This window comes from Tympanuchus pallidicinctus, unplaced genomic scaffold (genome assembly GCF_026119805.1).
Source record: "Tympanuchus pallidicinctus isolate F22 unplaced genomic scaffold, pur_lepc_1.0 scaffold9, whole genome shotgun sequence".
NCBI classification, from domain to species: domain Eukaryota; kingdom Metazoa; phylum Chordata; class Aves; order Galliformes; family Phasianidae; genus Tympanuchus; species Tympanuchus pallidicinctus.
Genome location: NW_026294813.1, coordinates 7,152,780 through 7,164,797, shown reverse-complemented (window position 1 = coordinate 7,164,797; position 12,018 = coordinate 7,152,780). Strand labels below are relative to the sequence as shown.

At 40.6% G+C, this 12,018-nt stretch overlaps 1 protein-coding gene across 1 annotated transcript in view; it reads right to left on the bottom strand.

Moving 5' to 3' along the window:
* The window catches only part of LOC128074409 (chondroitin sulfate proteoglycan 4-like), a 38,811-nt gene extending 27,312 nt beyond the window's left edge, over nt 1-11,499 (bottom strand). The window contains 5 exon segments of the mRNA XM_052670222.1: nt 10-173; nt 11,146-11,238; nt 11,241-11,322; nt 11,325-11,409; nt 11,411-11,499. Coding sequence (XP_052526182.1) covers nt 10-173; nt 11,146-11,238; nt 11,241-11,322; nt 11,325-11,409; nt 11,411-11,484 — 498 coding nt within the window. The 5' untranslated portion in view covers nt 11,485-11,499.
* Between the last annotated feature and the right edge of the window lie 519 nt (nt 11,500-12,018).

The window sequence follows — 12,018 nt, the reverse complement described above, 5'->3', positions numbered from 1 at the left end:
TCATCATACCTGCAGATTTCCTGACTGTAACTCTATCAAACAATAACCTTTCTTCCCAGCTGCAAGAAAGAGCAATCCATGTGGCTTGCTTGTTAGAAACCGTAACTGTAAGGTTGTCCGACAGGACGCTTCTGCCATCTTCAATGCCACAGAACTATCACCATAAAATGACACTAAAAGAAAGAAGACAAGCATGAAATTTAGTTACACACATAAATTCTCTTTTTCTCATTTGTATCTAAACGTATAAAAAAAAACATATATAAATGAGAGTTAATACTTGTCTTGGTTTAAGATGACAGTTTCCTTATAGTATCTGGTATGTAGTGTTTTGGCTTTAATAGAGAAACAGTGTTGACAGATTTTAGCTTCTGCTGAGCAGCGCTGCACAGCGCCAAAAGTTTCAGATTCTCATACTGTCCTGTCAGCAAGGGGTCTGTGGGTGAACAGCGAGTTCGAAGAGGACAGAACTAGGAGAGATGACCTACACTGGCAAAAGGGATACTCACACTATATGGTGCCATGCTGAACTATAAAAGTGAGGGGAGTTAGCTAGGGTGAGAAATCTCTGCTTGAGGATGTCTGGGCGCTGGTCAGTGGGTGGTGAGCAAATAGAGAAAATACACTGTGCCTCACTTGTTCTGTATATTCTTTATTATTATTATCATCTCTTCTAATTCAGTCTTATTAAACTGTCTTTATCTCAACGCATGGGTTCTACTTCTTTTTTTTCTGATTCTCTCCTGCATCCCAGTTGGAGGGAGGGAAGAGAGCAGACACTGCTGCCAACTGGCTGAATCACAACATGAACAGAAATATATCTTAGATATCAAATTCATCCTGTCATTGGATAAGAGCTCAATGGCCATATCAGTTCGGACAAGAAATGAACATAGCCCATTGGCTATCTCCAATTGTAATCAAACAGTATCATAAGAATGCACAAGTATATTTAACAACTTCCTTCAAATACACTCCTACTCTGCAAATCTTTTTGATTTCAGTCTTCTCTGGAGCTTACCACAGTTGAGCTGTTTTTGAATTGTCAAAGTATTTCTCTCTGAAGTACTTATCTAGTTTCTCTTTGGGTACATGTGAGCATATTCATCTATAATAAGTTCTCCTACATCTCTGCCAGAGACCTCCTCTGTCATCTTGAGTAAGAAGACTTGCAGGTCTCTGGCACTCTGCAGAAACATATTCTTTCACATTTTCTTGTCTCTTACTTTTCCAGGCTCAAGAGTCCTACCTATTCTGTTGATTCCTTTATGCAACCATCAACCAACCCTGATGCCCTGTAGCCCAATAGCTCAGTTTTGTACACATCTCCTTCAGTTCTTCACTCTCTGAAGGAGAAAACAACTGTAACAACAGCAAACTTCTTTATTCAACTGCTCTCTGCCTTTACCACCTTCTCTATTACTATCCCAAGCAGCACAAATTGCAAGACAAACTCTGTAGAACTCTTCTGCTAACAATCTCTCTTTCACAAAAATAAAAAGGGATTTCAGCTTGAGAATCTTCCTAGTTAACAGTAAACATCATACTGTTTAGCTTCTCTGCCACAGTCATGCTCTTTCCGAGTGCTTTTTATTAACCACCTCTTATTTATTAACCACTTAATTAAGTAGATACGAAGATCCTATACAGGATTTTTGTTCTTGATATATACACAAAAATATCTATATATATATAGATATACTATATCTAGTAATAACTTTGATAGCTGACCTTTGACCTGATTTTTTTTAAGGCCTGCCCATTTACACATTAGATCTGTGAGGGCCTACGATGTCTTCAGCAGCACTAGGACACAATCACTTTAAAATGCCAGTAGTCATATATTTAGTTTGCATCTTTCAGCTTCATGTAAGACAGCTTTCTTATTTTAACACAGATCTTTTTAAATTTAAGCATAACTGCAGAGAACATCTTAGCTGAAATCATTTCTGTTTCCACATTAACTCCCATCCCGCTGAATTTGATAACACTTTAGTGACTCTTAGAAAAAACATGCAACTTCAACTCAGATTCCAGACTCAATTCTGTAAGTTTCAGACTATCAAATCAGAGGCCTTGTTAACCAGTTGTTTGATGAAAGAATTGCTAACATTAGTATTCTAAAATTTTGCTATAGAAGAAGATTTTAGTGGCTTTCTTAAGAACAAGATTTCTGCAAACCCCAGAGCCAAAAACAAAGTAATAGTATGTTATATTCAATACCCATAGAAACAGAGGGATTTTTACATTATTGAGGTACACACACTTCTTGCAAAGGAAGAGTCACTACTGTGTGTAAAGAAAATGGTTTTAAATTATTAAAAAAAAAAAAAAAAAAAAAAAGAAGCTTTCATCAAATAGCTCTAGTAAACCTAGCAAGTATTCCACAAAATCCATACAGCAATAAAACAAAGGCTGGTTTTTTATTTAGAAATGTTGCTATTTTGAGGTTAATAAAGAAAATAGATTAAAAAATAGTACTAGGATACAGAACCACATACAGTATAAATGAGAACCTCTCACTGATAAGACAGAAAATAGCTTAAGTGTTCATAAGTGTTACATTACGGAGAACACATATTGTAGTAATGGCTAGGTATGTTACTCTTCCTACAGACGAAATGTAGGTCACTGATGGTATCTGCTGTGCTTTGGAGTCAATGACACAGGTAAGGGAGAGAAGTCCTCAGATGTCTATCTCAGCAAATGAAGCATTCAGATACTGTCTTCCTGAATGTCATAGGAAGTATACCCTAGCTTTCTGAAACAATTTGTGTTAATCAAAAATTGATTAATTTCCTTCAGCTACTGCAGTAACATTAGAATGGAAATATAATAGAATGAGTACAAGAAGGTTCAACCTTGAGATGCTGCCACTCACCCTACTGAGGTTCACTTTGTTGCTACTTATATTTTAGCACTCCTATGGATGGGGAAAGAAAAAGATTCACTACAGTTTTATCAGTGAGGTTCATCAGAAATTAACAAGTAAAATCCAAAGCTTCTGTGGACTTCATCATCATGAAAATTTCATTATGATTACTCTAATACAGCCCACAGATTTCATCTAGGAATTTCTGTATCAAAACTAATGACCATGGTTGGAACTTGAAATTAACTTCTCAAGACATCAAATTTTCATTAGACTCAAGTATGCTGGATGAAAAAAACACTGGGTGTCAGGAGAAGAAATTGAGCAGAAAGACAAACTTATCCGTTACTAAATGCAGTTTAAAATAACCAGAAATGAAGTTGCAGAGAGACAATATTTTTCAGTGTGCCACTGGGAAACAGTTTGGTGTTTTAAGTGGTTTTCCTATAAAACAAAAAACAAACATAAGTTAACATAAGTTTTTGCCTCCCACAGAACACATCACAGTCACAATCCACCACTGAAGGTAGGATAGGAAACTCAATATCAGGCAGTGATCCAGTACTAAATGAGATCTTGTGCCAAAACCACCTACTGCGCTTTGGCGTGCTTTCTGCTTCAGTACTCATCAAAATAAGCAGCATGTTATTACAACACAGGAATCAAGTTCCTCTAAAGCTGATTCTTTCAGGATGATTTTAGAATGATTTCCGGCTGAAACCAAATTTTAACTGTCATGCCACCATGTTAGAAAAGGGGACATTTGCTCCCTTGATATGGAATATGTGAGTTTAACGTATCACAGAGTGAACAATTCCTTTGGATTTCCTGAGTAGACGATCAATTTTACAATGTCAATCTATGCCCCAAAGGAAAAAGATGGGTGGAAGGAGACAAGAATAAGATCTAGGTCAATTATAATTTTGTCTTTGTGCACATTTATACGTAGAGTAGAAATGAACAGAACAGGTTGGGGCTACAAAGTTCATCACGTCCAACTGCCTGACAACTCCAAGGCTAACCAGAAGTTAAAGCACATTGTTATCCAAATCTTATTTCCCAAGAAGCATTACCCAAATGCCTCATAAACAATGACAGGCATAGGGCACCAAACTTCTCCCCAGGAAGCCTACTGCTGTGTTTGACCACCCTTCCTACAAAACATTTCTTCCAATGTCCAGGTCTGAACCTCCTCCACTGCAGCCTTGTGCAGCTTTATGCTGTTCCTGCAGTCTTGCCAGGAAATGCTGGCTTCTATCAACATAAATACATAAAGCCAGAAAATGGCTTTATGGCGGGGGGTTGGACTCGATGATCTCTGGAGGTCCCTTCCAACCCCTACAATTCTGTGATTCTGTGAAAACGTGGTCATCCATTTAAAGATCTGATTTACCAGTTAATTTGCATTCCTTAACTCTTTTCCTTCTCCACTAGAGCCCACTTCCAACACTGATTAGAAACACCACACTCAGGCTATAAGTCCTTTCTAATATTTTCATCATAACAAATTGCACTTACCTGTAAATTTCAAATCTTGAAAAGTTTGAAGTAATTTTTCTAAATATTCCTGATCACCTCTGCCCACAACAGCTTTCTTAGAAGTAAACACAAGAAACCAGTTGAGAAAGAAGTAGCCTTCAGAATAACAGAGCAAAGAAATCGCTCTGTTATCTAGTGGAAGAATTAGGTTAGCATTTTAACTTTTCATCCAGCATCCTTTTCCTTTGCTGTTAAAAAAATAACTGAATTCAACAAGTTGTCACACTTTCAATTGTTTACCTCTTAGCTTCTCTACTCAATATGCAAAAAAAAAAAAAACAAAAAAACAAAAAAACAGAAATGCATATGTCACGGAGTTGACCAGATCAATCTATGTCCGTGACAGGGGCGGCAGGCCTCTGCCCTCCCCCCCACCCCAATCCCACAAAAAAAAATGGGAAGGAAGGAAGGGAGGAAAAGAGCAGCGGCAACAATCTATGGAGGAAAACTTATTTTACTATAATATCGGAATACAAAATAACACAATATATACAATTTAATTGAAATTGAGATTAATAAATCAGACAAGATGAGAGAGAGAGAGTTCCCGGGACCGATTCAAACCTGAAAAGCTTGGAACGGCCAGGAAAGCACCTCCAGCACCCACTGCCAGGCAGCAAGAGAGCGCCCCCCCCACCCGGAAGGGCCAGATCCCGTGACTGCTGTAATGTACAGGGATAGGTACTTGGAATTGGGGCAGTGACACTTCAATGCCCCGTACACTACATGATGTTTTGATGTGGAATACTGAAATCCAAAAACAAGAAAAGCAAAAAACAAAAACATAAAACCATGACAGCATGAAAAAGAAACCAGCCTCAAACTTGCTACACAGCTATCATAAGCTACACACGTAAATCCAAGAACAAAATCAAGATTAAAAATGTAATTGAAACTAAAATGTAATTGAAATTAAAAATTGTAATTGAAAAAAAGCATTATTTTTCCACATTTTTGCCAATATTTTTCATTTCAGACTAGAGCCCGTTTTCTCAGCAGTGCATAAGGAAGAACTGATATTGGAATGGCAATTCCATTCACTGTAATTAACTGAAGTAGTTTGATGCAAACATCATATCTGATCAACTTCTTTATTCACCTTTGTTGACAGGAAACAGCCAAAGCTCTGCATATCTCAACCGTTTCCTTCCTAGGATCCATTCCACATTCTTCCTAAAGAAAGTTTTACGAACAGGCTTAGGCTTGGACCTTAACTCAGTAAGGTTTTTGTATTCATTCTATTCCTAATAGATTCTATAGAAGAGGTAAAATAAAAACCACTTTTCACTGTTTTTGAACCTGCTACTTTATCATCTAATTTTGTCACATGCTACAAAGGTAACAAGGAGCTCCAAACACAGAAAAGGTCCCCACTTGGTAGATGCTCTACACAGATCCCTCTGGTGACACTTGCAACTGTACAACAACCCTTCAAGAAAATGAAATTATGTATCTTTCTCTGTGAAAAACAGAAAGCCAAAACAGAGTGCGTTTGTCCAAACAGGAGACTCAAGACAAAGCACAACAGGAATATTCATTAGTTGTACCTGGTCAGCTATTGCCTTCAGTGCTTTCAGTAGATCTATGATGCCTCTCCAAGTCATGATGAAGGCTTCTTCCTGTCCAGCTGAGATTGCACCTTAAAGAAAGACTAGTTCCCTGCAGCTCATTCACAGAAAGGTAAATGAGACAGAAATGGGCCAGCAGAGGTGGCTCAGATAATTATTGATCTTTCAGAATGGCAGTATTTTCTTTTGTCTCTTTTGTTTCAGTGACCTTTCCATATTAAAGGGAGACTATGAAGCACATTCCACAAGAGTTCACTTAGGGGCTGCTGAGACACTGAAGCTGTGTAACTGCATCCTTCCTGCCTTCAACCCTCCATTCGAAAAGCAAACAAACACTTCTCCATACCAACACACTTCTTCTGAACTTCCACATACTTTAGGGCGCTTCAGTGAGAGACAGAGAAGATGTGGTATTTCAATAAAGGTTTCTACAAGGTAGAATTTCAGCATTCATGAAAGTAAAGCTAGTAGCCCCCAATTATGCAAATGTGGTAAATAATGAAAGATCCCTTTAGAATCCAAAGTGCTTCTGTTGTAACTAAGATGAAATTACTGGAACAACCCCAGGAATTAGCAAAGGAGAGCAACAGTGTGGACAGCTGCAGCATGCACGCAACAGAGCACAGGCGTGCATGACGTATATGTCTTGCAGCTCTTTTTCTTTTCCTTCCTCCTGGTATGGAATTGCAAATTTTGATGACAAGAGGTGATAAATTCCTAATCATCTAGAAACAGTTTGAACTGTTAGTTGTACAATGTGTAATTTCCAACTCTTTTCTTATAAGCTACAGGAAAAACAGCATGCAACTTCAGATGTGAACATAATAAGTAGACTCTCCCCTGGGACCTGAGGATCTGAGTGATGGAAACAAGTGTTCAGTCTTTTAATACCAAATACAAATAAATCATCATGATATTAATAACTTTTAAAAGTCTTGTTCATTTTGACTGCACAAAAAAAGTGGAGACAATAACAAGTTCTGAGGAATCCAGAGAAATTAAATGTACCTCACACAAGAAGCTTTTTACAGCTGCTCACCCTGGGAAAAAAAAAAAAAAAAAAAAAAGACAGAATGAGGGACTAAAGAATATTTCTGCAACTACTGCACATAAATATAAATATGCTTAAAGCCGACCCAGAAACAAGCAACTTCTCTAGATGCTTTAAGATAACAGAGCTTTTCATCCACATCCAAGACTTTAATAAAGGTACAAGAAGAGATATCAGTCTTCTCTGAAGTGAATTCTTTAATGTCCACAAATACAGTTTACTTCCTTTTTTTTTTTTTTTTTTTTTAGCTTGACCATATTTTCCTTGAAGCTGGAACAAGAACTGAGCCAAACTGACTCCTTCACATGCTGCAATTATCTGTTCCAGCTGTTTCCTTTCAATCCGAGGCTGCCACGCATGCATTTAAACCACTGTGACTACAGGAGAATCCTAATATTGAAGTATATAAAAACAGGTCAGAGAAAGAGATACTGGTCTCTATCGGTATTTTATAATTATTTGAAAGTGAATCATTTAAACAAAACCCCCTGAAGTAAACATCTGAGTGGTGGGAGATAAATGCTGTGGAAATATGATGAAATGAAATGTTTGTTATATAAAAGTGTCCTAACTGAAAAGTAATTTTTTCAGGCAGAATATTTTTATATGAGTAACATGTCTTTTTGAACTTTTGGAAAGATCATTAACAACACTCTATAGTATACCAGTGATTAAAAATACTGTTTTTTCAAGACATAATACAAATAGTAAAAGCCCTGATCCTGGTGAGGCCACATCTGGAGCTTTATGCACAGTTCTGGGCTCCTTAGTTCAAAGAAGACAGGGAACTTCTAGAGGGGGTCAAGTGCAAAGCCGTAAAGATGATAAATGGCTTGGAGCATCTCCCTTATGAGGAAAGACTGAGTGACCTGGGTCTGTTCAGCCTTGAGAAAAGAAGACTCAGAAGGGATCTAATCAATGTCTATAAATACCTAAGGTGCAGGAGCTAAAGAGAAAAGGCCAGCCTCTTTTCAGCAGTGCCTGGTGAAAGGACAAGGGGAAATGGCCACAAACTGAAGCATAGGGAAGTGCTGCACAAATGTGCAAAAGAACTTCTTCACAGTGAGGACGACTGAGCACTGGAACAGGTTGCCCAGGGTTGACTGTGGAGCATCCTTCCCTGGAGGTATTCAAAACCCAACAGGACACTTTTCTGTGCAACTTGCTATAGTGAATCTGCTTAAGCAGGGTGTTGGACTAGATGATCTCCAGAGATCTCGTTCCAATCCCTATGATTCTGTGATTCTGTGAAATTGCCATTATAACAAGATATAGGTTTCATGAGTTCTCATGAGCAATATATTCTAGAAATAAAAACAATCAGCTCAAGTTATTCAAAACTTGTACAAACGAGAAGTTGGAAAAAAACAATATCTGACAGCAATTACTTTCTTAAAATAGTCTCACATTAGCTTTTTCCTTCTGAATAGCAGTGAAGAAGAATCAGTTTGGTAGCTGATTTTTCTGACAATCCGGATTGAAACCTGGCTTCATTTTAAAAAACTCTGGGTTCTGGTCCATTAGGATAGACTGAACTGGTGGACTTAAAAGAACTAACCAGAAAGTCAAGGGCTTGATGAAACGAGCAATACCTTTGTGCAGGTGTAACCTCATGCTGATAACAGCCCTGTTTTCTACAGTGAATCTCAGTGCCTCTCCTCTAGCAGGGAGATGAAAAAGTGCAATTACCAATAATAATCTGGAAAGAAAAAATAATAATAATAAACAGCAGAAAATGTATTTTCACAATTTAAAACACACTAATGTCTTCTTCATTTTATCTTGCAGCTGGATGGAACCATATTTAAAATATTGTACTTTTAATTTAGTTCTAGCCGCATCATAGATAATATTTAACTGGTGAGATTGATAAACACCATCAGAACCACCGAATATCCCAACATTACAGTTTGCTTACAAATCTCTGTTGGAAAGCTGGTTAAAATCTTTGTTCTAAAAGGACAGTGAGCATCTAAGTTGCAGTCTCTCAGAATTCAGGTGCATTTCTTCCAAATATCCCCAATGACTAAATTCCACACAGATATCCTTTCCTTCTTTTTCTCCTTAGCAAGGTTTCCTAAATACATTGGTGGTACTATGTCTAAGAAATACAAACACATTTCATTATTAAAATGTTTGTCTTCTGCTCCATTTTAATAGTATGCAAGAATCATATACTCTAGAAACAGTAGGGAAGTCATCTTCTGTAAAAATTCATCAGAGAAAAACAAAATATCAAACTGCACTTTGGATGACACACCTCCTCAAGACCTGAAAGTAAAAGACATTCTGACAATTAGGAATGCCGTACTACACTGGGGTATGTTGGAAATGTCTCTTCACAGATCACAGAGTCTGAACTAAAGTTACACTCTTCACTGCACCTTTCTGGTACTTCACATAACAGGAGTCGATTAGCTAAGTTTTGATAATGACAACAGAAGATACAAAGCAGCAAAATGACAAGGAGTAAACACAACCAAAACTTTACTTCCATTTCTAATTCTTATTGAAGCCAGTAGCAGATGCCATCAACAGCACACAAAGGAGTACAGGAAGAATGGACACATTAAACAACTGCCATATTTGCTAGGAATGCCATTTACAGGTAAGATAGCCCTCATTTGGAAGTGAATTGTCACTGTTGGTTCACACTTTCTCACTGCTAGATTTACAGTGAGATTATGTGGGCAAATCAAAAGCTAAGTATCTGTAAGTCTCTAACAGATTACAATGCACACAGTGATACGCATTCCTGTGCTACATCCACATATGCTTTACACACCAGATTTCCAGATAACGATAGTCCTATAGTTAAAGCACTGGGTATCAAAAACCATAGGTAATGTTAAGTTTTGGTTCCATCATCAAAAACATCAAAGAGTTGTGCAAACTACTTCACACCTAATTTCAGTTCACCATTTAAAAGAAGTTGTTAGTGCTGGATTTTTGTTTCAGACTTCTGCAGGTTTTCCACTTCAATCTAAGACGTGTGGACCGGGATCTGTCTATCATGGCTATAAACAGCAACTACAATAGGAGACAAGTGCTGGATTTTAACATGCTGATTGGGTACAGATGCCAAACTACATTGGCTGTCAGAACTCAGCATGAAGAGAGCTTAGCTGAAGCATTCCATAATGCTGCACCTAGATTAGCACAAGCAGCAGGCTGAGTTTGATGCCCTACCCTGCAATTTGGAAATGCCTCTTCCAGCTGTGGCTGTGCCTTGCAAAGCCTGGAATTCAAGACACTACTGTAGCAGCAGGCATGAAGTGGTCTGTCAACTTCCATAGCATTGTCTGCAAAACTGTACGAGCTGACCTCACATTACTGCCAGCACAGTAAATGACAAAACTCTTAGATCATGACATTTCTGACAATGCTACATCACTACAGAAATTCCTGTGACTATCAGATCTCCTGGATACTCATGACATTTAAGAGACATTCCTATAAGCAATATTCCCCCTTCCATGTGCGGTGCAGACCTTTTACCCAGAAGAGCTCATGTCATGTGGGATTAGAGAGCACGCTAAAAAAGACACTTCAATCCTTACTAGCCAATTATTAAGCACAGATGTTTAAATAAAAAAACTGGATGACCAGTCCTCAATGCTGTACTCACAGCTCACATGAAGATATCGACAAACATCAGAAGTAAGCAGCATCTGGCTATCCCGGTGCCAGCTCCAGCAGAGCAGCACACGCACCAGCAACAGAGCAGCAGCCCCTGGCAGGTTTGGAAGCCAGACGTCATAAGCTCAGATGGCTGCCAAAACCAGGTGCCCGAGCTACCGACCACGGGGACTGCTCGCTGGCAGGTAAACCAAGACGAGAAGGAATCACAGGACATACTTTTGCACGTGCCTTGGGGCTCCGTTCATGCCATATAATTACAGTCGCGCTCACAACTGTTTTAAAAAAATTATATTTTTTTTTTCACGTTCTTGTTCCAGGCCTCCCAGAGCAGCGCTGGGGGCACACACACAGTTCAGCCGCAGCTCCGAGCTCACACTCCGCTTCCCGACCCCGACGGGGCAACCCCGCGAGGGCCGCCCTCCCCCATCCGCCCGCCCGGAGCCCCGCGGCGCCCGCCATGGCGGCAACCCTACCTGCGAGAGCCGCCCAGTCGGCGGCCAGCAGCAGCCCCAGCACTGCTAACAGCGGGGCGCGCAGCCCGCCCGCCATGCCGCCGCCCAAGAGGGGGGCGAGGCCTTGGGGAGCCGGTGTCCCGCCGCGGAGCTCCCCGCCCTCCCCTCAGCGATCGCCGCTTCACCCCGTCCCGCCTCCCCGCTCGCAGCGCCGTGAGGGGGGCGGCTCCGCGCCGGCACAGCCCGGCCCGGCCTTCTCGGTGGCTGTGGTCGGGGCCGGAGCTGCCGAGTCGGAGAGCCGGACCGTACCCCGCGTGTTCCGAAATGGGCCGTGTTTCGGAGCGAGAGGCGCCCTGACATTTATTTCGCTAGTTTTCTTCCCCAGCTCGTGCCTGGGACACATCGCAAGCCTTCCCGTCCTTCGTGCTCGGCCCTCGGCTGGGCCTGGGCTGCCCCGGCTAAGCGCGCGCAGAGGCACCACGCAGGTCTTCCCGCCTTCGGCAGCTGCTCACCGTTTTCACAGCCTGCTGTATCGCCGTGTCACTCCAGCTGGAAGAAGCCACAGGGCGGTCTGCACTCCCGAATGCGATGTTGTCTGCAGACGTAAATGACAGAATAGTTAAGGTTGGAAAAGACCTCCAAGATCCAAGTCAACCCGTCACCATCATGCCCACTAACCGTGTCCCTCAGTGTCACATCTACACATTCCCTGAACATCTCCAGGGACGGTGACTCCTCCGCTTCCCTGGGCAGCTTGCTCCAATGTGTTACCACTCTTTCTGAAAAGAGATTTTTCCTAATATCCAACCTGAACCACCGCTGGTGCAGCTTCAGACTGTTACCTGTAGTCCTATCACAAGTTATCTGTGAAAAAAGGCCAATCCCCAGGTTGCC